General features: G+C 43.7%; 1 protein-coding gene across 3 annotated transcripts in view; it reads right to left on the bottom strand.

Moving 5' to 3' along the window:
- Positions 1-1,128: 1,128 nt before the first annotated feature.
- ZNF41 (zinc finger protein 41) overlaps positions 1,129-27,492 on the bottom strand; it is a 45,258-nt gene continuing 18,894 nt past the window's right edge. For 2 of the 3 annotated variants that reach the window (XM_030305191.1, XM_030305192.2), the window contains exons 2-5: positions 26,640-26,886; positions 14,211-14,337; positions 13,848-13,943; positions 1,129-3,741 (exon numbers count right to left, since the gene is read on the bottom strand). In XM_030305191.1, the coding sequence (XP_030161051.1) occupies positions 1,721-3,741; positions 13,848-13,943; positions 14,211-14,337; positions 26,640-26,711 (2,316 nt within the window). In that variant the 5' untranslated portion in view covers positions 26,712-26,886 and the 3' untranslated portion in view covers positions 1,129-1,720. Of the gene's footprint in view, positions 3,742-13,847; positions 13,944-14,210; positions 14,354-26,639; positions 26,887-27,492 lie in introns of all 3 variants that reach the window. The other variant, XM_030305196.1, reaches the window with a different exon arrangement.

Here is a 27,492-nt window from a genome sequence, read left to right on the forward strand (position 1 = left end):
ACAGACACTAAAGAGTATATTACTAAAATAGGAAATATAATTGTTGGACTCAATTTATATAAAATACCAAACAGACAAAACCATCTGTGCTGTTACAAGTCAGGATAGTGTTTAACTTGGGGATGGGGGACAAGGCCTGGAATGCTTCTGGAGTGCTGGGCATGTTTTCCTTCTTCATCTGAGTGTGTTCACTTTGTGAGAGATCACTGAACTGTTTGCTCATGCTATCTGCATTTTCTGTGTACATTATACTTTAATAAAAAGGTTTAAAAACAAAATAAAATTGCATGCGAGAAAGCAAGTCCCTTTTCTTATGAGTGTCATAAAAAACCATTTAAGGCAAAATGAGAAAGTGTCTGTATATCAGTGCCTAAAAAAAAGCAGTGCTCTTTCTAGAGAAGTCTCGCAGTTACTCAACTATAATCATATCCGAGACTAACCAAATACAGTGCGAGATGACTTTATCCTGTAGCAATCTACACAAAACTGCTCTTAACGTGCGTGTAGAAAGCGAATGTATCTTATCCAAGTTGAAAGGAAAACCAAATCAAAGTTTTAGGTACTGAAACCCAATTTGTCAACCACTCCTTTCCAAACAGGAATCCCAAAGAAAGCAGAAGCCTCAGTGGATGAGGGTCAGCGTCTAAGGGGATGAGAAGTCTGTGGTCTGCCAGCTTCCATAAGTGATAGCTTTTGGGATACAGGTTAGAACGCATGCACGTCTTTTTTGGATGTGAATCGCCTGCTGCCACAGCATGGAATTAATGAGGGAACAATTGCCACCTTCAGAGGTCTGTAAAGGCTTAACAACTATATTTCTGTAACATCCACTACAGCCGTGCCTAAGTTGCCAATTTAAACCTAAAGCGAGACTTTCAGCTTAAAACTTCTATTTCATTTTTAAAAAATATTATATTTTGGGGGTGCCTGGGTGGCTCGGTCGGCTGAGCGTCCGACTTCGGCTCAGGTCACGATCTCAGGGTTCATGAGTTCGAGCCCCACATTGGGCTCTGTGCTGACAGCTCGGAGCCTGGAGCCTGCTTCAGATTCTGTGTCTCCCTCTCTCTCTGCCCCTCCCCCCCCTCACAAATAAATAAACATTTAAAAAATTTTTTTAAATATCACATTTTTTAAATTCTATGGTGAAGGGAAGAGACAGAACAGTTCCTCATGGCAATCTTTTTTGTGTGTCTTAAATGTCAACGATCACAAAAACTTGTGGCTTCTACTCACAGACCTGCGTTCCCAAATAGTTTTCTGCCTTGACCTTGGTGCTCTAAAAACTCTTCTCCCCGCCCTAGGAATCTGAAAAAGAAGTGGCCAATATTGAGTACTTTTACACCCCGGGGGACGAAGAACTCATCAGTGCCGAATTTATCAAGTCCTTCATCCAAAAAGTGAAACATAACAGGTTCCAAGTCATCTCCTGGGGTCTCTATTTGTACCGCTTGTAGGAGCTTGAGGGTCTGTGGATGAATCATGCACCCAAATAGGACTATTGCTCAAATGCTTTATCAAAGCATCTCCCTACGCGTCTAATTGCGCGTCAGCTTGCGGCGATGCAGGTACTTGTACTTCCCGTTGACTGAAGGGTACTTGGCTTTGCTTGCCTTCTGTTCACGGAAGCTGTAGTGTCACGGTCACTCCTCTTCCCATCTACGAGACATCTGACGCGTACCAAGTTGTGAGGTCCAGCTGAAGGCGTTTGCCGTCAGTGCCTTTATAGCTTTTCTCCACTGTGCGTTTTCTGGTGTTTAATGAGGTTTGATCTGTCGGTGAAGGCCTTCTGACATTCTGTACAAGCGTAGGGTTTCTTTCCTGTATGAATGATCTGATGCATGCTCAACGTTGCTTTCTGGATGAAGGCTTTCCCACATTTACTGCATTCATAGTGCCTTTCTCCAGTGTGAGATTTCTGATGGATGGTGAGGCGGGACTTCCAGGTGAAGGTTTTCCCACAGTCACCGCACTTATAGGGTTTCTCTCGGGTATGGATTTTCTGGTGTGTTATCAGATTTGACCTGTCAGTGAAGGCCTTCCCACATTCAGCGCATATGTTGGGCTTCTCCCCTGTGTGAATTTTCTGATGCACACGGAGTTGTGACTTCTTAGTAAAGCACTTCCCACAGTCACTGCATTCATAAGGCTTCTCTCCAGTATGAATTCTGTGATGTGCAATGAAGTGTGATTTCTGGATGAAGGCCTTCCCACACTCAGGACAAACGTAGGGTTTCTCTCCTGTGTGGATTCTCTGATGCACACTTAGTGTTGATTTCTGGATAAAGGCTTTCCCACATTCATTGCATTCATAGTGTCTCTCTCCGATATGAGACTTCTGATGTATTTTGAGGCGTGACTTCCATATAAAGGCTTTTCCACAGCCATTGCATTTATAGGGTTTCTCTCCAGTGTGAGTTTTCTGGTGTTTAATGAGATTTGACTGGTCACTGAAAGCCTTTCCGCATTCAGCACACATGTAGGGTTTCTCTCCAGTATGAGTCTTCTGATGTGTAGTGAGGTTTGTCCTATGAGTAAAGACCTTTCCGCATTCTGTACATATATAGGGTTTTTCTCCTGTGTGAATTCTTTGATGCACATGGAGTTGTGACTTCTTAGTGAATGATTTTCCACACTCACTGCATTCGTAAGGTTTTTCACCGGTATGGATTCTCTGATGTGTATTGAAATGTGATTTCTGGATGAAAGCCTTCCCACATTCAGTGCATACATAAGGTTTCTCTCCTGTGTGGATTCTCTGATGCATTCTGAGCGCGGACTTTCTTGTAAAGGCTTTCCCACATTCACTGCACGCATAGTGTTTCTCTCCAGTATGAGTCTTCTGATGTATATTAAGGTCTGAATTCTGGGAGAAGCCTCTTCCACATTCACTACATTCGTAGGGTTTTTCTCCTGTATGAATTCTCATATGTCTAAAGAGATACGATCTGTGGAAAAAGGCTTTTCCACACTCACTGCACTTATACGGTTTCTGCCCAGTATGAATTTTCTGATGTGTAATGAGGTTTGACTTGAGAGTAAAGGCCTTCCCACACTGAGTACATATATAGGGTTTATCCCCTGTATAAACACTTTGAGGTCCATTAATCTGCGGCTTCTGAGTGAGGGCGTTCTCACTTTTATTGCATTCATGGGATTTTCCCTCAGCATGCATTCTCTGATGCTCAAAGAGATGTGACTTCTGGGGGAAGCTCTTTACACACTCAGTACAAACATAAAGTTGCTCTCCGGTCTGAATTTGCTGATGGGGGATGAGAACTTGTTTGTTGCCAAGATGCTTTTCACATTGATTAATTTTGCAGGCATTTGCCCCTGTGGCAGCATTCTCGGGGGAGGAAGAGCTGTGGGCAAAATTGTTATCATTTCCAAAAATCTTATCGAGGTTCTTTGTTGAATTGCTTTTATTATGGTTATGTAAGTTTAAAGTGTGCTTCAAACTCTTTCCAAATGTGTCATAGTTATGGAGTCTTTTAATTGAAGGAACAAGCTTGGAACTCACGTGAATTATTTTTTCAATATTTTTACATTCACAGCTCAGCACTTTCACAGGACTTAAAGGGTTATTTTGGCTTCCTGGATACCTCTCTAGCTCGCTATTATTTTGCCACAATTCTTCTAAAATGGAACACAATGGAGCTTTTCTTATAGATTGACCAAATTTCTCACAGGGGAGTGGAACTTTTCCAGAAATTCTCTGTTGTTGTACTTTCCCAATATCCTCACCTAAAACGAAAAAGAAGAAAGTAAAAATGACTCAAAGGGCAATCAGCCCAGGGTACATGTAGTTCAGACGAGATGGGGCGCATTTGGGGTGGTCTGGCCGTGGACGGGGTACGAGGTGGACACAGAAATGGAAGGGTCCATATGACAATAATGAAAATAGTAATAATGTAGTAATACAAAATTCTTCTAAAGCACTTACTATATACAAAATAATTTTATAGCATTTATGATGCACCAGGCACTGTTCCAAGTGCTTTATGCATAAATAGCTCATTCAGTCCTCACTAACCCCTAAGAGGCGGCTGTCATGATCAGTCAGATGAGAAAACAGAAGTACAGAGAAGTTGTGTAACTTGCTGAAGACCAAATCGCTAATTAAGTCAGGGAGATGGGCTGTGACCCTGGGAATTCATATCCATAATGTAGGAGGTCTTGATAATGAGACTAACCAGAAGAAGAAACCTAAGTCTGTTAAGGGGAATCCTAGCATGGAAGAAATATTTCACATTATATGTCTTTATTACTTATCAGCTCTAAACCTTTCTCTCTCTCTTTTTTTTTAAAATTTATTTAGTTTGAGAGAGAGCCGGAGTGTACACGTGAGCGGAGCGGGGGGCGGCACAGAGCGGGAGGGAGAGAATCCCAAGTAGGTTCTGCGAGCCTGACGCTGGGGCTCGATCTCATGAACCGTGAGATCGTGACCTGAGCCGAAATCAAGAGTCGAACGCTTAACTGACTGAGCCACGCAGGCGCCCTTGCTCTGAACCTTTATAACCTCTCTGCTTTGTCTTGCTTTTCCTCTGAACCATAGGAGCACCAACATTACATTTCTGTGCCTCAGAGATCCATTCCTCTGCAGCTATACCCAACAGTGTTGCAACATCAACCATCCAAATAGTAAATAGGTATCTGTGCTCCAACTCTATAGCCAGCTGCATGTTTTCCTTGGTCCCGGGGATATATGCTTTCAACAAGAGCCAGATAGGAGAGGAAAAGCCACCTGAGGCAGAAAGTACAAGCCATCCGCCCACAACTAATTGCACTTGCATTTACCAGCCTGGCTTTGTCCTCACCAGCGAAAAGTATGAGCAGAAGAGGTATGTGCAGCTTCCAAGCCGGGCCTGAAGTCAATGGGAAAAACTCTCTTCCCCTTTCTCCTTCCCACTGGACTCAGCGTGACCCAACATTAACCACGCAGCTGACAATGGTGCCCTGGGGGATGGCAGGGCAATGACTTGGAACATGGCCCCTGAATGACCCGCCAGGGGTAGAGTTGACCTGTTGACTGCATCCGTTCACCTCCGAATTCTTACATAAGAGAATTTATACTGAGTTTGTTGTTTGGTTTCTCTGCATATTCAAAATGTATTGTCCTTGCTATTAGCTCTAATTTCAGTACACTTCTAGGGAGTTTCTATCTGCTGTGAGTGTAGAAAGCCGACAGGGTACCACTCATATTGATACCTAATTTGGCCCAGTTTTCTGCTCCAACAGAAAGGCTGAACATGTTAACATTTCTTCCCCTTCCAAGTATGATGTATGGTCCTTTGAATTTCCCTGAGCAGACACTTGCAAAATCCTGCCGAAAGAGAGCAAGATATCCTCCGCTGCCTATCTCCCCAAATTCAATAACTGGAAGTTTGCCAAACATTTTCCAGGCTCTGCCTCAGTGAACTGAAGAATAAACGTGCCAGGTACCAACCTATTGCCTCTCAGCTCTGAATCCACTCCCCTTTGCCTGCTCTACAAAAATGGATGTGAGTCTCTTTAGATATGTTTCCTTTGCCAACTGGCATGATGTTGGGCCTTTTCGGCACCGGGTGATGGAGAAACACTGCAGGAGGAAGGGGTTTTGCTTCCTGGTTACGGTGGGCCCACTCAGCAGCACCCCTGCCGTCCCAGCAAGGGCAGCTCGTCCGCCACCAGGCTTGCTGCAGCCACCTGTGGCTTCGCCACCACCACGCTACTGATGCACTTCTAGCTCCCTGGGCGCCCAGGTCTTGCAGTGTGGGTGGCTTCTCTAGACCTCAGCTCCTGCAGTGGGGACAACTTTTCGAGCACCTACCTCCTGTGGCTCATATGGCTTCCCAAGCACCCAGCTCCCGTAAACTCTGGGAGCTTCTCTAGCTCCAGGTTTGTGCAGTGCGACATGGCCAGCAGCACTCAGCAGTTTACCCTAGCACCCCTCTCAGACAATTCGTAGGGGGCTGCCTCCGCTGAGAAGCTTCCGCATGATCAGCTTTCTCTGGAACCCCAGAGAGCAGATTTCCAGTGAGTTCCACCAGTACGGCACCGCAGTAACTCTTCTTCCGTGCTGTGAGCCAATGGCTGCGTCTCCCATCAAGCTCTGGATTCATCCCCAGGAAGCAAGGGAGGCCCTTCCTTGGGTGTTCAATCACAGCCCTAGAGGTACCAGCTGTTCTTTTTATCTGCTATTCCTTTATTCTTTAGATTTCTCTTTACTTTTACTAGCTAATCTCTCGTCACTTCAATCTCACCGTAGCCAATCATTCTTTACGTTATACTTTCGCTGTTCAAATTAGTAGGTAGTTTCTGTCTTCTGCTCAGCCCCTGAGTTATACAAGAAGAAACAGGCTCTTACTTCTGGGAACTTTCTAAAAACAGAGAGGTAAAAGCCTCAGTTACCACATAGTCTAAAGTCTGTGCTTTCTTTCTGAGCTCCTGTGGAAAGAAAGGTGAGAAAGAGGAAAGAGCCACATATGCTAGAGTCACTGAGCCATTTCATGGAACACCGAAATCTGATCACCAGGTGAAAATGTATCACTGAATAGACAGAGCACAGAATAAAGAGTCTGATTCATAGAACACTAACACATATGGTAGACATAAGTAAAAATTCTTAAATGCACATCAAAAAAAAACCAATCAGCAAAATGAAAAAGCAATCTGTGTAATGTGAAAACATTTTTGCAAGTCATGTATCTGATAAGGAGTTAATATAAAGAACTCATACAACTCAATAGCAAAAAAGAAATAAACCGATTAAAAATCGGTAGAAGAACTGAACAGACAGTTTTCCAAAGAAGACATCAAAATGGGGCTCCTGGGTGACTCAGTCGGTTAAGCGTCAGACTCTTCATTTGGCTCAGGTCATGATCTCACGGTTTGTGAGACTGAGCCCCACGTCAGGCTCCATGCTGTCAGCAAGGAGCCTGCTTGGGATTCCCTCTCTCCCCCTCTCTCTCTGCCCCTCCCCCACTCTCACTCTCTCTGGCACGCTCTCTCTCTCAAAATAAATAAATAAATAAACATTTTAAAACAAAAACACAAAGAAGACATCCAAATGGCCAACAGGTACATGAAAAGGTGCTCAACATCACTAATCACCAGGGAAATGCAAGTCAAAACCACAATGAGATACCACCTCACACCTGCTACAGTGGCTACATCAAGATGACAGATAAGAGGTGTTGCTGAGGGTGTGAAGAAAAGGGAGTCCTTGTGCATTGTTGGTAGCGATGCAAATTGGTACAGCCACTATGGAAAACAGTATAGAGGTTCCTTGAAAAATTAAAAGCGGAACTACCACATGATTTAGTGATCCCACTTCTGGGTATATATCCATAAGAACAGAAATGAGGATCTCGTAGAGATATCTGCACTCTCGTATTCATTGCAGCATTATTCACAATAACAAGATATGGACACAATCTGTCAGTCAACGTTGAATGGATAAAGAAGATATATATATATATATATATATATATATATATATACACACACACACACACACACCCAAGGGAATATAATTCAGCCATGAGAAAAATATCGTGCCATTTGTTATAACCTGGCTGAATCTTAAGGGTATTATGCTAAATGAAATAAGTCAGACAAAGACAAATACTGTATGGTATTATCACTTGTATGTGGAATCTAAAAAAAGTCAAACTTGGAGTAGAGTGGTGGTTACCCGGGGTTGGGGGTGAAGGAAATGGAAGTATTGGTCAAAGGATACAAACTGCCGGTTCTAGGTTCTATGATGAACGAGTTCTGAGGATCTAAGATACGGCATGGTAATTCGGGCTCACGATACTGTATCATACACTTGAAAGGTGTTAAGAGAGTAAGTCTTAAATGTTCTCACCACAAAAAATAATTGGTAACTATGTGACAGGATGGAGATATTAGCGAAGGCTGTGGTGTTAATTATTTTGCAATACCTAAATTTTGTATACCTTAAGCTTATATAATGTTATGTGTCAATTATATCTCAATAAAGCTGGGGGGAAATAGCATAAAATGTGGTATGCTTAGGGGGTGCCTGGGTGGCTCAGTTGGTTAAGTGTCCGACTTTGGCTCAGGTCATGATCTCAATGGTTCGTGAGTTTGAGCCCCGTGTTGGGCTCTGTGCTGACACCTCAGAGCCTGGAGCCTGCTTCGGATTCTGTCTCCCTCCCTCTCTACGCCTCCCCCCACTTGCACTCTGTCTGTTTGTCTCTCTCTCTCAAAAATAAATAAACAGTAAAAATGTGGTATACTTAGGGATAAATTTGACAAAAGATGCACAAAACCTCTATACTGAAAGGTAGAAGATATCACTGAGAGGAAGTAAAGAACGCCTAAATAAATGGAAATGTATAACTTATTCATGGCTTTGAAGACTCAATAATGTTAAGATGTCAGTTCTCTCCAAACTGAGCCACAGAGTCAACATAATCCCAGTCAAAATTCACTTTTGTAGAAATTAAAAAACTGATTCTAAAATTCAAATGGATATACACAGTACTCAGATAGCCAAAACAATTGAAAGAGAAGAACAAGGTTGGAGGGCTAACACTGCATGATTTCAAATTTATTATACACTAATCAAAACAGTGTGGGAATAGTATAAAGATAAATGAATAGATCACAGGAATGGAGTAAAGACTCCAGAAAGAGATCCACACACATATGGCAACTGATTTTCAATAAACGTGCAAAGGCAAATCAGTTGACAAAGGATCATGCTTTTTTCTAATGTTTATTTTTTTTTTTTTGAGAGAGAGCACAAGTGGGAGGGGGCAGAGAGAAGGGGACAGAGGATCTGAAGCGGGCTCTATGCTGACAGCAAGGAGCCTGACATAAGCCTTCAACTCATGAACTGAGAGACCATGACTTGAGCCAAAGTTGGACATTCAACTGACTAAGCCAACCAGGTGCCCCAAGAAAGGATCGTTTATTTTATTTTATTTTATTAAAAAAATTTTTTTTTCAACGTTTATTTATTTTTGGGACAGAGAGAGACAGAGCATGAACGGAGGAGGGGCAGAGAGAGAGGGAGATACAGAATCGGAAACAGGCTCCAGGCTCTGAGCCATCAGCCCAGAGCCTGACGCGGGGCTCGAACTCCCGGACCGCGAGATCGTGACCTGGCTGAAGTCGGACGCTTAACCGACTGTGCCACCCAGGCGCCCCAGGATCGTTTATTTTAATCTTTTTTTTAAATGTTTACTTTTTTTTTTTTTTTTTTTTTTTTTTTTTTTTTTTTTTTTTTTGGGACAGAGAGAGACAGAGCATGAACGGGGGAGGGGCAGAGAGAGAGGGAGACACAGAATCGGAAACAGGCTCCAGGCTCTGAGCCATCAGCCCAGAGCCTGACGCGGGGCTCGAACTCCCGGACCGCGAGATCGTGACCTGGCTGAAGTCGGACGCTTAACCGACTGTGCCACCCAGGCGCCCCAGGATCGTTTATTTTAATCTTTTTTTTAAATGTTTACTTTTTGAGAGAGAGAGAGAGCAAGAGAGAGAGAGAGAGAATCCGAAGCAGGCTCTGTACTGAGAGCAGAGAGCCTGATGCAAGGCTCAAACACACAAACTGTGAGATCATGACTTGAGCCAAAGTGGGACGCTTAACCAACTGAGCCACCCAGGAGCCCCAGCATCATTTTTTAAAAAATAAATGATGCTGGAATAATTGGATGGCCATGTGTAAAAAAGTGAACTTTGATCCATACTTGAATCACATAAAAAATTAATAGAAAAGAGATCACAGAACCAAATATAAAATCTAAATTTTCTGTGACCTTGGATTAGGTAAAGATTTCATAGATACAACCCCCAAACACACTCTGTAAAAGAAGAAAATAGATAAATTAGGCTCTGTCAAAATTTACAATGTCTCATGAGAGGTGCCCGGGCGGCTCAGTCGGTTAAGCATCCGACTTCAGCTCAGGTCATGATCGCACAGTTCGTGAGTTCGAGCCTGGCGTTGTGCTCTGTGCTGACAGCTTGGAGCCTGGAGCCTTCAGCCTGCTTCAGATTCTGTGTCTTTCTCTTCTCTCTGTCCCTTCCCCACTTCATTCTCTCTCTCTCTCTCTCTCTCTCTCTCTCATTCTCTCTCTCTCTCAAAAATAAATAAACATTAAAAAAAATTTAATGAAAACTTAAAAAAAATAAATAAAATGTCTCATGAAAGACACTGATAAGATAATAAAAAGAAAAATTTGCAAAACACATATCTTATAACTTGTGTTCAGAATATACAAAGAACTTTCAAAACTCAATAAGAACACAAAGTTCCCTATAGAAAACTGGACAAAATATTTGTACAAATACTCCATCAGGGAAGATATATGGATGTTAACTATTAGACATTACAAACATGCTAATTAAAACCATAGTAAGATACTACCACCCACCTACTAAAATGGCTAAAAACATTTTAAATGGACAATTCCAAATGCTGGTAAAGATGGAGATCAACTGGAATTCTCATACATAGCTGGCTAGGATGTAAAATTTTACAGCTGCTTTAAAACTCAGTTTGGCAGTTTCTAATAAAATTAAACATACACTTACTATACAACCCAGCAATCCCACTCCTAGGTATTTACCCTAGAGAACTGAAATCTTCTCATCACACAAAATCAGTAAATAGACTTCATAGCACTTTTATTTATAATCACCCAAACTGGAAACCATCCAAAGTAGTGGATACACAAACCGTGGCACATTTATACAGTGGAATACCACTCAGCAATAAAAAAATAAACAGTGGAAACATACAAGAGGATGAATGAGTTTTTAATGCATTATACTAAGTGAAAGAAGCCAGGCTCAAAAAGCTTCGTGCTATATGATTCCATATATATGACATTCTGGAAAAGGCAAACCTTATAAGGACAGAAAAAAGATGAGTATTTTTCAGGGCCAGAAGTAGTGGGAAGGAGTGACAACAAAGGGGTGTGGTGTAATTTTTTGCTCTATATTCTTGACAGTGGTGGTGGTGGTTATAGGACTGTATGCATTTGTCAAAACGCATAGAATTATTTACATTGATAAATTATTAATATCAATTACTGATAGCAATATCAATAAACCATAAAACTGTTTAAAACGGAGATGAGTAGAGGTTATAGAAAATATACAGATACAAGTTTGAATTGGAAATATGTGGCCATATTGTTTATCTCTTTGAAAGAAGAGTTTAATTATGACATACTAAGTAATTGTTGGGTTTATTTCATAAAGCTGACAACATAAATGGAATGTTTTAGGTAATGACATCTGTCATTAGCACTTAAAGTGAACTAATAAAAAGCATGGAATCAGCAAATTCAATCAGGAATAGAATCATCGTAATCCAAGCATAAGAAAATAAGAAGCTGGTTTTAGGTGGTATTACTGGGAATTGAGAAGATGAGCTGAGATCCAAAAATGATATTTGCAAAAATGGAAAGGCACTAGGAACTGCAGGTAAGTAATTAAAAAAAAAAGACTAAAAGATTTAAGAAGCACTGACAGACTGTGACAGAATTTGAAGGTGAGAAGGTAATGCGTGAGATGATGATTCAAATTTCTTATGTACTGAGGATCAAGAGAAACATCTCAAGGAAACTTTCTAGGAAGCTAAATCTAGTACTAAAGTACCAGTGAAGGGACACCTGGGTGGGACAGTCGGTTGAGTCTCAGACTCTTGATTTTGGCTCAAGTCATGATCCCAGGGTCGTGGGATCGAGTCCTGTGTCAGGCTCCCTGCTGAGCATGGAGCCTGCTTGGGATTCTCTCTTTCTCTCTGCCCCTCTCCCTTGCTCGTACGCCTGCCTCTCTAAAATAAAATTTAAAAATTTAAAAATAAATTAAAAAAATAACGTACCAGGGGCACCTGGGTGGCTCAGTCCGTTCAGCATCGGACTCTAGGTTTCGGCTCAGGTCATTATCTTGCGGTTTGTGGGTTTCAGCCCTGCATCATCAGTACAGAGCCTGCCTTGGATTCTCTTTCTATCCCTCTCTCTCTGCCCCTCCCCTGCTCTCTATCTTTCTCCTCCCCCCTCAAAATAAATAACCATAAAAATAAGTAAATAGGGGTATCCATATGGCTCAGTTAAGCATTGGACTTAGGCTCAGGTCATGATCTCACAGTTTGTGAGTTCGAGCCCCGCATTGGGCTCTGTGCTGACAGCTCAGAGCCTGGAGCCTGCTTCGGATTCTGTTTCTCCCTCTCTCTCTGCCCCTCCCCTGCTCACACTCTGTCTCTCTCTCTGTCTCTCAAAAATAAACATGAAAAAAAATTTAAAAAATAAGTAAGTAAATAAATAAAGTACCAGAGAAAACCGGACTGGTGATGTCAAAAGCAGAGTCATCAGAATTCAGTATGGATGAATCCTTGCATGTATATGAAGGAAAGACTGCTGAACAGTAGGCAGGGTCCCTAGGGCAACCTCACGTATGGGGATAAGGAAGAGGAGAAGACTGGGAAAAAGGGAAGGTAATAAATTGGATGTAAACCAGTATGAAACCGAGGAAACCATAAGAGACTCTTAAATACAGAGAACAAACTGAGGGTTTGCTGGAGGGGAGGTGGGTGAGGGGTGGATAGGCTAGATGGGTGATGGGTACTAAGGAGGGCACTTGTTATGATGAGCACTGGGTGTTGTATTGAAGTGATGAATCACTGAATTCTCCTCCTGAAACCAGTGCTACACTATATGTTAACTAACTTGGATTAAAATAAATTTAAAAAAAAAGAAAAAAGAAGAAGAAAAAAGAAGGTAACAATAAAAATTTGAACATATAGAATTGAAGAGAAAAAAAAAAAGAAACAGACAGGAAACTCAAGCAAAACACGGGGAACATGAACAAGGTCATTCATAGAAGAGGAAACTCAAACAGACCACAACAGATCAGTCATGAAAGGCTGAAACTAGGTATTGGAGAGATGTGCAATAAAAAAATGAGATACCACTTTATACCCATTGTTGGCCAAAAGATGAGAAAGCTTGGTTCTACTAATCGTTGGCAGAAACTATTGCTAGTACAGACTCGTTCAGTCAACCTGAGAACAATATGGTGGCACTCAGTCAAATTCAGGATGGAAATATACAATGATCAGGCAAATCCCTTCTTCTGTAAACATCCCCTGAGACATTCTCACCCTCCATAAGGGAACACTGCTGTAGAAAGTTCTTGCAAAGCTGTTTGTATTAGCTGGGAGCTTCATTTAGCAACAACCCTAGGTTCCACCACAGGGTGAATGGTTAAGATGTGCTGCTGGCACAGGGGGGATGCTTTGCAGCAGTCTGAAGGAGGGAAGCCAGCGGAATACACTGCAGTATGGACAGACCTCATGGATGAGTGAGAAAGAGGAACAGAATTAAGACACGTGGTGCAACACAATTTACATACACTAAGAATACCTACTCACACACCAACCCTCCAGGCTTTAAAAGACCACCCCACAAATTCAAAGACCAGACACAGTAGGTCAGTTGCCCCTGGGAGGACATGTAGGGAAGGAGCATGTGGAATTGGCATAAAAGGGAAGACATTTTAGAATACCTGAAGGTACAAGGAAAGAATCTAAGATAAAGGGGGTGGGAGTGGAGTAGAAAGAATAAAAAGGCCTTAGATAAGATAAGGTGGCACATGTGTGTGATCCGGGTGCAGAGACTAGAGACAGCTCTCCTGTCAAAAAGCCAAACAACCAAGACAATGGCTTTTTGCGAGGGTTGTACTTAGAGACGTTGTTTAGGTATCAAAGACGCTTCTGTCAACCATCTCCAATAAACGACCAACGTTTAGAACTTTCAAGGCCGGTTATCTTCACAGCCTCTTCTAGAAAGAGTCGATTTGTTTTTGTGTCCCCCGTCTGCTCTGGTCACACTCACCTGAACAGCTCTGATGTGGGGTTTCTCCCTCCAATGTCCATGGCCCCTCTCCTTGCTCCAATTTGAAGATGACCTCTGGTTTGGGAACCTGGTACCCTGTTGACAGGATATGATACAGGATTGGGTCCAGCTAATTGGGTTTCAGGGGACTTTCAGTGACATTTCCATTTGCCCTTCAGAAAAGTAATCACGCATTGCACCGGGAACAGGGTAATAATAATAGTCATGGAAAGGGAATGAAGAATCTTGGACCAATCAAGGATGACACCATCACACACTTAAGATGTTCCAGAACACTCAGCAGCTGAGAATGGAAATAGCACACTGACGCCCCTGGCAGACACACAGGGCAGCTGTGCTTACCCACTGAGCGCAGGTGGCTGTAGTTCTCCAGTGTCACATCCCGGTACAGGCGTCTCTGAGCAGGGTCCAAATGCTGCCACTCTTCCCTGCTGAAGTTCACGGTCACATCCTCGAATGACACGGAGACCTGTAACAACACAATCCTGTTCAAGGCAATATGGTCAGCACTGGGGGGTTGGATAGAAGGCAAATAGGAAGTTGTTTTCAATGACGTATCTGTATATGACATAATGACATAATGTATCACACAGGGTTTGCACTCAGTGTCTGGTTTTGTATTTTATGAGAGGAAAAAAAAAACTTGTTGAAGTATCTTAGCATTCATTGCGTATGTAGTACATTTATTCATTGATTTACGCATTCTTTTTAAAAAATGAGGATTAAATTAGGCTTTGTTTAAATCCGCTAGTTAATGTGGGCACTATATACATTTACTGCTTGATTATGTGCCAGCCATGGCAACATAGAATTGAATGAACTAGAATTGACTAAAAAGAAACGTAGGGGAAAAGGCAAAACAATAAAGCCTTTAAAATTAATGCAGAAAATTCCTTCCCAGGTTTTGGCACCAAAAACAAACAAACAAACAAACAAACAAACAAACAAACAAAAATGCAGAAAAAAGACATGATCTCAGATTAGGAAAATAATTCTCAAAACAAGATGCAAAAAACATTAACCATAAAGAAAGATTGATGTCTGGCTACAACACGTTTTAAAACTTCTATTTATTTAGAAGACAGCATTATAAGAGAACAAAAGGAAAGCCACGGAAAAGGAGAAGATATCTGCAACACATAGTACTGTCAAAGGGTTCATATCTAGAGGATGTAAAGAACTCTTACAAACCAATAAGAAGAAAAGAGAGCGCCAAGTAGAAAAGTGGGCAAAGCATTTGAACAGGCATTTTACAAAAGGGGAAATCCAAGGTTTCAATAAACATGAAAAGGGCTTAACCTTGGTAACCAGGGAATGCAAATTTAAACCACAGTGAGACACCACTATATGGCTTCTAGAATGTCCTCAATAAAAAAGACTGATAGTACGGAGTGTTGAGGAGAATATGGTGCAATGAGAACTCTCATATTGTTGATGGTGTAAATTGGCACAACCACGTTAGAAGGCATTTTTTCTTTATTGGGTAATGTTGAAACATGCATACACTAGGACACAGTGATTCCATTCATGGAAATATGCCCAATCTGAATATGCATACATGTGCAATTAGAGGCATGGTCAAGAATATTTATGGCAGCATTATTCAAATGTGTGTAATATTTCATGATAAAAAGTTAAAAATTACTAATTAAAAAAATCAGTGTTCAACATAATAGTAACAATATCTACTCTGTGAAAAATATTAAGAATAGTTTCTTAGTTGCTTTCATTTGCATAATCTCTAAGCATATACCCCACCCACTCACAAACTAACCAAGACCGGTTTTCTGCTAGAGAGATCTGGGGAGTTGAAGGAGGGAACCAACCATGTGAATGTATTACCTATTCAAAAATTAAGTTAGGGGTGCTTGGGTGGTTTAGTCGGTTAAGGGTCCGACTTCAGCTCAGGTCATGAACTTGCAGTTCGTGCGTTTGAGCCCTGCATCGGACTCTGTGCTGACAGCTCAGAGCCTAGAGCCTGCTTCCAATTCTGTGTTTCCCTCTCTGTCTGCCTCTCCCTGCTCGTGCTCGCTCACTCTCTCTCGCTGTCTCTCTTTCTCTCAAAAATAAACATTTAAAAACTTAAAAAAAATAAGTTAAAAATTACCAATGGGACCAAAATGGAATAGACATAATTCTTCCTAGGTCTCCTGCTAAGTATAGCTAAAACCCCTGGATATTATATATAAAACAAAGATAAGAATACTCTGGCCGTTGGAGAGAGGGAGGCAAACCTGTCATGATCCTCAGGTGCTAGAGAAACCGGCAACTTAGAATGCCAACTGGCACAGGCAGAAACAGCCAGAGAAATCTGCTTTCATTAGTTCAAGTACCAGGAAAAAGGCAACGTAGCAAGAGAGAAAAACCTAGATAATATTGCCCTGTTCCAGCCAGGCATCACAGAAATAACTGTGCCCCCTACTTCCATTCTTATCAGTAAAGGCTGAATGGGGAGGCTAGATTTTCATTCCAGCCTGTGGGTAATGAGACCCTTCCCCCACAGCATCAATTTAGGCTAGGTGGGGATCTTGGACTCCACCCCTGACTAAAAAACGAGGTGTCAGTCTTGTCTTCCCACCAGGGTGGTGTCAGAGGTGGTCTGGTGGAAAGCCTGAAATTCTACCCACCCCCTCCCAGTAGCAACAAGGTGCTTGGCGCCTTCTGGGGTGTCAAAGGAGGCCAAGTGGGGAACTTGAACTTCCACTTCCACGTGGCAGTAAGGAGGATTTTTCTGAATCCTCTTCCGAATTCTCTTCAGAAAAAGAAGATTCTCCTTTTCTAGCAGAACAGTGTCAGAGGAGGCCTATTAAACACAAGATTTAAATAATATCAAAGTCTCATAGTTCCCCAAAATATCCAGGACATAATTGAAAATCAGGCATCATGTGAAGAAGCAGAAAAATCTCAACTGGAACGAGAAAAGATAATCAACAGACACCAACACTGAGATGAGACAGAAGTTAGAATTATCTGACAAGAATTTTAAAGCAGCTATCATAAGAATGTTTCAATACACTTAAATTTGAAAATAGAAAGTCTCAGCAGAGAAAGAAAAGATATAAAGACAAACTGAATGGAAATTTCAGAACTGAAAAATACAATGACTAAAAATTTAAAACTCAACTGTGGGCTCAGCAGCAGAATAGACAGTACAGAGGAAAGACTCAGAGAACTTGACCATGGAACAATGGAAATGATCCAATATGAACAGAAAGAAAATTGGCTGGAAAAAAATGAGCAGAGCCTCAGGGACCTGTGAGACTATAATCAGAGATCTGGCATTGGTGTCATCAGAGTCCCAGGAGGAGGGGAGAAAGAGTGTGGGGCTGAAAGAGTATTTGAAGAAATTGACCGGAATTTTCTCAAATTTGGCAAAAGTATCAACTTAGAGATTCGAGAAGCTGAGCAAATCCCAAAAGGGTAAGCCAAAGAAATCTACACCAAGACACATTATAATCAAACTTCGGAAAGCTAAAGACAAAGAAAAAAATCTTGCAATCAGCAAGAGAGAAACCACAACTTACCTTTTGGGGAAAAACAATTAAAGTGACAGTGGATTTCTCATCAGAAACCATGGGGGAGAGAAGGAAGTGGCCCAACAGTTTTCAAGGGCTGGAAGAAGAGAACTGTCAACTCTGAATTCCATATCTGGCTCTGGCAAAACTATCCTTAAGAAATGAAGTGGCACTGGCCAATACATACATGAAAAGGTGCTTGGCATCATTAATTATGCGGGAAATATGAATCCAAACTACCATGAGATACTACCTCACACCCACGAGAATGGCTAGCATCAGAAAGTCAGATAGCAACAAGTGCTGGTGAGGATGTGGAGAAATTGGAGCCTTTATATATTGCTGGGGGAGTGTAAAATGGTACAGCTTCTTTGGGGAAACAGTCTGACAGTTCCCCAAATGATCAAACATAGTTGCCACTTGACCCAGCAATCCCATTCCTCGGTATATGTATCCTCAAGATAAATGAAAATATATGTCCACATAAAAATGTGTACACATATGTTTATAGTGGCATTACCCATCATAGCGAAAAGGTGGAAACAACCAACATGTACATCAGATGACGAACGGATAAACAAAATGTTGACCCATCAACATTTCCAATAAAATGGAATATTATTCGGCCATAAAAAGGGACGATGTACTGATACATGCTACAACATGTACACGCACAACATGCTACATTCTTCCCCGTCTGCCTATGTACAAATCTACCCACCTATCATATGGAATGGTGACTTCCTACTTTATTCATCAGGTTATAATCGATGATTATCATTATTTATTTTGCTACTCGAATTGTCCCAAATTTGGCCAGAGGGAGCTCTTTGAAACATTACGTTGAGTGAAAGAAGCCAGACACAAAGACCACAGATTATATGATCCTATTCATGTGAACTGTCCAGAATAGTGAAGTCTAGAGGACAGAAAGTGTATTTGTGGTTGCTTAAGGTTAAGGGAGGCAGGGAACACGGGTGGGGTGGGGAGGAGTGATGGCTAAAGGAAATGGGGCCTCTTTTTGAGGTGATGGAAATGTTGTCAAATTGATTGTGGTGGTGGTTGCTCCTACCCATAAATATAAACAACAGTAAGTTGTACACTTTAAATGGGTAAATTGTATGGTATGGAAGTCATTATTTCAGTAAAACTGTTACTAAGAAAAAATGAAAAGGAAATCAAGATATTCTCAGATGAAGGAAAACTAAGAAAATTTGTTGCCAGCCGACCTACCCTGAAGGAATGGCTAAAGGAAGTTCTCAAAACAGAAAGGAGATAATAAGAGAAGGAATTGGAACATCAGGAAAGAAGAAAAAATGGGAAAAGCAAAAATATGAGTAAAGACAGTAGACATTGCTTCTCCTCTTGAGATTTCTTTCTTTTTTTAATTTTTATTTATTTATTTTGAGAGAGAGAGTGTGTGTGAGCAGGGGAGGGGCAGAGAGAGAGAGAGAGAGAGAGAGAGAGCAAGAGAGAGAATCCTAAGCAGGCTCCATGCTGTCAGCACAGAGCCTGACATGTGGCTCGATCCCACGAACCACGAGATCATGACCTGAGCCAAAATCAAGAGCCAGACATGTAACTGAGCCACCCAGTACCCCACCTCTTGAGTTTTTTCCTAAACTATGTTTGAGGGCCAAAGCAAAAAGTCTAACATTGTCTATTGTGGATCTCCATGTATGTAAGGGAAATATTTAAGACAACTGTATTATAATATAAACCGGTGAGGGTAAAGGGATTTTTTTTTTTTTTGAGGGTAAAGGGATTTAAAGGCAGCTGAGTTTTCTATACTTTAACTGGTAAAATTTTAACACCAGTAGACTTGTTTGGTGATGGAATAGTGCTGTATGTGTATTATTTCCCAGGGATCAATGCATGGTTGGCAGAGAACTACACACACACACACACACACACACACACACACACACACACACACTGTAGCAATGTCAGTTTCCTAGTGATGCAGGATGTAACCACTGGGGGAAACTGGGTAAAGGGATACACGAGACCTCTCTCTACTATCTTTTCAACTTCTAGTAAATCTGTAATTATTTCCAAAGAATACCAAACTACCAATATGAGCCTCAGAAGGACCGGAGGAATGGGCACACCAGAAAAGATCAGAATGCTATTAAAAAGAAGCACTCACTAGAAAAGATCAGAATGCTATTAAAAAGAAGCACTCAGTTCTCCCTTGTCTGCCTACCTACAAACCTATTTACCTATTAAATGAACTGGTGACTTCCTACTTTATGCCGTGGGTTATAACTTATTGCTATCTTTATTATACTTTGCTACTCAAATTGTCCCAAATTGGACCAGAGGGAGCTCCTTCATGGTAGCTCCTGTGTCCTGTCGACTCGTCCCCATCTTTTGAGCACTTCATTACTTTCCGGAACAATGAGTTCTTCCAGGATCATTTTGTACTCTCTCTGCTCTAGCCCTGGAGTCTGTCTTTTCTCCAAAAAGCTCTAGTTCTTGGTGACTAATGACAAATCGAGGTGTGCTCACTGTGCCTGGCATGTAATTATACTTCCAGCGGTCAGAGAGAGGAATATTTTCCCCTTATAGTAGAATGCCAACTAATCAATGTAGGAGAAATGATGGGATTAGAACATCATTAGGGAAACAGTACAGTAATTAACTGTTACACACAAGAATCACCACAGGATGCTAAAATCAGAGAACATGAGAAACAGGACATTTATGTAGTCTCAAATTATCCCCCCACAAAATGGTTTTTAATTACACAGGGAAAGATGGTCAGGTTATATTACTTGACGGACACCATTGTAGTCGTGGGTAATCAGTTAGTATTATCAAGAAAGGTTACATTGATATTGAATGCCTGCTGACATGAAGCCCTGAGAGGAACACAGCATCATTTTTGTGATATTTCTGAGAAAAAAAAAAATGAATAACTTAAATCAAATGAGGAGGCAGGAACAAATCCAAATTGGGGGACATTCTTCCAAATGTTCAGTGTCACGAAAATCAAGGAAAGGCTGAGGAACTGTTCCCGATTAAAGACTAAAGGGACATGACAATTAAACACAATGCAGGCAGCTGGATTGGATCCTGGATCAGGGGAAAATGCTCTAAAGGACCTTATTGTGACAACTGGGAAAACTGTATATTACACATGAGATGTCAGATAATTAGATAATACATGGTATGTTAGTACCCTCATGGTATGTAGTAACATCAGTATGAAAGTTCTTGATTCTGGTAACTGTACTGTGGTTATGGAAGAGAATGTCCCTGGTTTCGAGAGATACACATTGAAGTATTTAGGGGTAAAGGGGAATTGTGTCTGCAAATTACTCTCAAATGGTTCAGAAAATAAAGTTTTAACTATATCTGTGTGTATAAACATATACACATGCACACACAAACATACATGCATAAGTCAAGAGACAGCAAAAGCAAATGTGGCAAGATGTTACTATTCTTGTAACTTCTCTTAATTTTAAAATGATTTCAAAAGAATCAAAAGTTTCAAGAAAATCCAAGCTTTGAAACTCCAAGTAGAAAATGTAAGTGAGGGGCACCTGGGCGGCTCAGTCGGTTGCACATCTGACTTTTGATTTTGGCTCAGGTCATGATCCCAGGGTCGTGGGATCGAGCCCTGAGTTGGGCTCCGCACTGAGTGTGGAACATACTTAAGATTCTCTCTCTCTCTCTCTCTCTCTCTCTCTCTCTCTCTCTGCCCCTCTCCCCTGCTTGCGTGCTCTCTCTCTAAAATATAAATATATAAATAAATAAATAAATAAATAAATAAATAAATAAATAAAATTTAGGTAAATGTTTGTTCAGGCCTTGGGGTAGGTGAGGAAGTCCTAAACAAGACAGAAAACATGCTAAGCATCAAAGAAGAGATCCAATGATTTGACTATGAGGAAATGAGGATCCTTTATTCACTTTGGGGGCCTGGGTCACCCTCCCTTTGTTGGTGAATGTTCAGGGGCACCAAGCAGGCAGGGAACTCACAGTACGTTCTCCACCACCAGTAGCTCCTGGAGGCAGATCCATAAGCACCAGAACATGCCCAGCACTTCTCCACCCACCAGCTCTCCTGAGCACGGCCCTGAGGGTTACTGAGAGCAGGACCTCCACTTGGGCCCCTAGCAACACCCCCTGACTTGTGCCCCCTTCTTCACCCAAGAGCAGTCAACCAGGGAGAATCCTGGGGTCAGGCTTGAGCGAAGCTCTCATTTTGCCTGCCCATCCAACCCACCAGCTTGCCGGCTACCCAGGACAGGCCCGCAGGTGTGTGGGTAACACAGGGGAGGAGCCTCAGGCAGCAGGACAGGAGTGGCTATTTACCAACCAGTAGGAACGAATGAAGATGTTCCATCATTTTACACTCTCAAACATTTTAACAACTCCAGCGGCCCAAGCTGGTGGACGAAAGACCACCCTCATCTGTCTCTCCCCTCCCTGGGAGTCACTAAGGCCACATTCTCAGGGAAAGTGTACAAAGACCATGATAGGCATTACGAGCATTGACACAAGATGAATACACGCAAGGTACGCTGCCCACAGCTGCCCCTCTTTGATCCTTTCCCCACTAAAATAGAAGCTTTGGGAGGGGGCATTTTGGTACTAGGAATTTGGGTAGACAGTTGCTGGTACAGATTCACCCAGATTCCAGTCTCATCTGCCACATATGAGAAGGTTTGATTTTCTGGCCCATTTCTACCATGGAGGATGGCATGTGTCCCTATCACCACCAGGACCCCTACAAGGACTTCTTCATCCTAGGTGAGGGTCCCCACTCCAGCTCCTCATGGCTCTCCAGCGACCCACACAGCAATGTCTCCCTTCGGGATCACTGGAGCCGGCACACCGTGCGCTCTCATCCCCAGGGCGTGCTGGGCTGCCGGGATTGACCGCTCACTACCCACTGTGTCCCTGCCACCTTCTCTGTCCCACCCTGCAGCTGGCTTAGGGCTGGGTCCTCCCACTTTGGGGGCTGCCCTCACTCGTGCCCGAGAACATTTCTGTATCACCTCCTGTGATATATGATCTTGCCTTTCTACACCCTGTCCCAGCCTAGCAGAAGGGCTTCCAGCATGTTCGCTGAGCCGGCTGAAAGTGTGCGGTGACTTCTTGGCTCACTGTGCCCTCCCCAGAGGGCAGATACCCAGCCTCTCTGTATGTCTGCCCTTGGCGGGGGTTGTTCGGCTCCTTTCTGCTCCCTCTGGCTATTCCCGTTCCCTGGTGCCCCCATGCTCCTCCCTCTGGCTTTCCCCTGCTTCTCCTGCCCACTACTGTGCCTCACTTCTCCCTGCTGCTCCCTCTGCTGGTCCTTATTCCGTCTGCATAGTCCCCATCTGACTCTTCCTTGGTCCCTCTGTTTCCTGTTCCCTCTTAATGTAGGTTGTCCCTGGCCTCTTTCCTGATTGCCCCTGGATTCCTCTAACTGTTCCATGCCTCCTGTTTCTTCTTCCCTTTGACTGCTTCCTGCTGCCCCTGACTGTCCTGTGTTTTCCTTGGACAGTTTTCCCTTGAGCTGATCCTTAGTCTGTGGTACATTTCTTCTGATTGTGCCCTAGTCCATCTGGCTGTTCCCTGGTCCTGATGAGCCTTACTTGTTCCTTCTGTTTGACACAGATTGACTGCCCTTTGAGCCCTCTGACTGCCGCCCAGTCCCAATTCTTTCCTGTGCCTTGGGCAGTCCTGGAATGCATTTCTCAGACACCCTCACTTGATGCTCCCACTTCTGGTTCGGGGACCACACTTTGCGGAGAGCTGGTCGACCTGGCTCCTGGCCTAGGCTCTTGACCACCAAAGTCTACTGGTTCTGTGCACTCTGCACCATGCTTGATTCTGTACTTTCACCTTGTCCATCGTTTCCATCATGTCTGACTATTTGCTGGTTCCTCTGGTTGCCTCCTGGGTAGGGTGACCAACTGTTCCAGTTGTCTAGGACTTCCTCTGTTTTAGCACTGAAGTCCCACGTCCCAGGAAATCCCTGTCACCTTATTCCAGGGAACTCTGGTGGTTCCTCAGCCTCTCTGCAGCTTCTGCAACTGTCCCTTCACCCCAGTGCCTGTTGCGTGGGGCCTCTGGCTGGCAACTAGCTTCAGGAATGGCTACTATGCCTTTCAGCTGTTCTCTAGTCCCTCTTGCTGCTCTCTGGTCACTCGAGTCGCTCTCCAACACCAGGTAAACTTTGAATGCCCACTTCGTTGTGTCCCTGTCCTCTGGTTAGCCCCCGGGACTTCTTAGTAGACACCCAGTGCCCAGCACAGCTTTGCTGTTCCCTCTGGCTGTTCCCCAACCTCAGAGACTATTCCTTGTTCCATGTGGCTCCTGGCTTCCTCAGCTACTCCTCAGCCTGGGAGGCCTTTCTTTGTCCTTCCAACTGTCCCATGGGTCAGTCCCTTCCCCACCCCTCCACCTGTTCTGCAGCCTCAGCAGCTGGTCCCTGCTTGTTCTGGCTGCTATCTAGTCCCTTCCCATTCTTTCCTATTCCTTGTTCCCCGGTACCTCTGCCTTTCCCCATCCCCTCAGACTCCCCTCTAAACCCTGGTGCTTTGAGAGCTTGCTTGTCTCACAGGCTCTTGCCCAGAACACCATACCCACCTGCTTTTTTTTCCATTTTAGAGCCAAATCTTCTGTTTTCTCATCCCTCTGGATGGTCCCTGCTCCCTCTGGCTGCTACCTGGTTCCTCTACGTTCTGATCCCTGCTCCTATTTGGAGCCCCCTCTTACTGTTCTCGGACCAGCTTCCTTTTCCTTGCTCTCCATTTCTCCAGCCCCAGTGACTGTTTCTTGGTTTCTCTGCTGCCCCTGGCTTCTGGGCTTCTCTTTCCCGTTTCCCCTGTTTGTTCCACTGCGTTCTCAATTGTGCCCGGGGCCCCTTGGTGATCCTCTGTCTCCAGCAAGTGCACCAGGGTTCCCTCAGCAGGTGCCTGGGGCTATTGCGCATCCCTCTTTCTCTCACTGACCCTTCTGCCTGTTTTTCCAGCTCCAGCCACTATTTCCTGGTCCTGTTCTTGGGAAGGAAGAGATGAGTGGAGAAATGTGCCTCGTACAGCCCAGAATCATTCATCTAGAAATTCCCACACACCGGCTGGCCAAGAGGCCACTTGTAGAAAGACTGGGGAGGACCACGTTGTTGTGGCCCCAAAGTGTGGGTCTGTGATGGAGATGACAGAGCAGAGCCTAAACGCCTCCACGGGTACAAGTGCACTGCAGTTAGGCAGCATTTCCTACTTATTCCTTATTCGGTGACCCGGGCAAAAAGATTTAAGCGTAGGAATTTTACCACAGCAGTGTTAATCACAACAGAAAACCTGAAACACCCTAAGTGCACACACAGTGGAGGGGTTAAATTAAACTTTATCCAAAGGACATAATGCGGTGTGTTATGCGTACGTGAAGACAAAAGTATTTAGTGCCTAGAAAATTATGTTAAACTGTCAAATTAAAAACCAGGCAACTGGGCGCCTGGGTGGCTGAGTCAGTTAAGCATCCAACTCTTGGTTTTGGCTCAGGTCACGATCTCACAGTTCGTGAGATAGAGCCCTTGGTCGGGTGGGTTTCATACTAACGGTGCGGAGCCTGCTTGGGATTCTCTCTCTGTCTCCCCCCCTCTTTCTTTTTTAATTTATTTTATTTAAAAATAATTTTTTTTTTAACGTTTACTTACTCTTGAGACAGAGAGAGACAGAGGATGAACGGGGGAGGGTCAGAGAGAGAGAGGGAGACACAGAATCTGAAACAGGCTCCAGGCTCTGAGCTGTCCGCACAGAGCCCGACGTGGGGCTCGAACTCACGAGCCGTGAGATCATGACCTGAGCCGAAGTCGGACGCTTAACCGACTGAGCCACCCAGGCGCCCTCCCCCGCTCTTTCTCTGCCCCTCCCCTGCTCACGCGCTCTCGCTCCCTCTCAAAATAAATACATAAACTTAAAAATAAAAAATAAAAATAAATAGAAAGGAGGCAACCAAATGCTGTGATTCCATTTTCAAACTTGAGCTATATAATGCATATGTATATGGTACGTATGCACACTCACAGCCCCACACATATACCCATATACGTGCACGTATGCGCATACAAAGGAAAAATCAACTGAAAGGAAATATAGCTAAATATTAACAATGGTTTACTTTGGGTAATGCTGGAATTACAAGTAATGTTTTATTCTCTTCTTTTTGTTTACCTGCATTTTCTGACGTTTTATTGGGAAATAGTGAAGTTGTGAAATAATAAAACCAAAATAATTTTTTAATGTTTACTATGATCCTAATGACCATATGACCCTGAACCCCTGTGACAAGGAGCCTGTCCCAGAGGTGACAGCATCCAGGAAGGTCCGAAGGAGGGGCTGTCGGGCAGGGTCTGGCTCTTTCATCACATTCCCCTGTTTACAGATTCTCAAGGGGGAACTTTTTTTTAAATTTTTTTTAATGTTTATTTATTTTTGAGACAGAGAGAGACAGAGCATGAGCAGGGGAGGGGCAGAGAGAGAGGGAGACACAGAATGTGAAGCAGGCGCCAGGCTCTGAGCTGTCAGCACAGAGCCCAACGCAGGGCTCGAACTCACGAACCGTGAGATCATGACCTGAGCCGAAGTCGGACGCCTAACCAACGGAGCCACCCAGGCGCCCCTCAAGGGGGAGCTTTTAGTGGGAAACTTGGTTTGGCTGTAGTGCGGCAAGGGTGGAGGACACATTCAGGAGACCTGGTCCCAGTCCAGTGCTGTCACTCACAATCTGAGAGGCTGGGGCAAGTCATGTCCCTTCTCAGGCCATTACCATCTTCGAAAAGAGGAGGAAGACCTAGAAGGACCCTGGAGAATGCTGTCACCCTATTTCCCTGCCATCCTCTCAGTTCCAAAGAAAAGGGATTTTTCTGCCTAGATCAGGATAGAGGAGAAATCAGCAAATCTCCAGACACAAAGGGAAAAGGAGGGTCTAGTGTGGATCAGCTGAGCATCTGCGAAGAGCCAATGGAGAGGGCAGGGCCTGTGTCGGGGGTCGGCGGGGGAAGCGTCTCTCTCTGGCTAGGACCCCAGATGTAGGGTGGCCCTCCCATCCCACCTCTCCTCCATCAGCCACATCACAGGTCCATTGAAACACACAGGGCTCTGGATGTGGGACAGCAGGTGGATGGTGATCTGGTAGCCTAGAATCTGCCACTTCTGTGGCCCCTCTGCCCCTTCCCTGAGGGCCTGCTGACAGGTCTGGGCTGTGTCCTCACTGAATGAATTCCTGCCCGTGGGGTCCTCTCCCTGCTCACCTCACACGAGCTGCCATGCCCCTCTGGAGCCAGGACCGAGGACCACCGGGGAGAACTCTGGTCAGCTGGCATGTTCCCGCCGGGCCTCGGCTCTCAGGCTCTCTTGCTGACGACTCCACTCTTCCCAGGAGCTTGAAGCCAGGTAGACACCTGTGGACTCAATCGGAGCTGCTGGGGCCGGGAGGTGGGTCCTGCAGCCTTCACTGCGGGGTCTGGCCCAGGGGCTCCTCAGAGACTCCAAGAAACCCTAGAAAGACAGTGCCCACACAGTCCGTCAAGCAGCAGCCACCCCACAGATGCCTCCTGGGGGCACCAAGGCGGGCAGCTCTCTGTGCCGGATACTGTGAAAGAGAGAAGTTTAGTAAAACCGACACCAAGCATTAGCATATAACATGAAAAAAAAATACTCATAGGATTTGGTATAAAATGAATGAGGCTTTGAATTCCAGGTCTTCTATGTCCTAGCTAGAATCTGGGGCAAGTCACTTTGGTCCGAGTTCCTTCACCTTAAAATTGAGGATGAAAACACTGGCCTCATAGGGATGTTAGAGATAAATGGTATAAAGCCTCTAAAGCACTCACCCCTGCTTGCTACCTGGAATATATTCCAGTGATATTAAATATTGCTATTATTACAAGGTTGCAAGGCATGTTTTATCAGGTACCTCATTTAATTTTCAAACTCATCCTGGGAACTAGGTAATTCTGCTATTATTATTCCCATTTATCATCAGATAAAGGTATTCAGAGATATCAAGAAATCTGCCCCAAGATCACTCAGATTAGGGGGCAGGACAGGGACTCGAAGCCAGGTACGCGGGGCTCTACAGTACATTTTTTTTTTTTTAATTTT

This window comes from Lynx canadensis, chromosome X (genome assembly GCF_007474595.2).
Source record: "Lynx canadensis isolate LIC74 chromosome X, mLynCan4.pri.v2, whole genome shotgun sequence".
NCBI lineage: Eukaryota > Metazoa > Chordata > Mammalia > Carnivora > Felidae > Lynx > Lynx canadensis.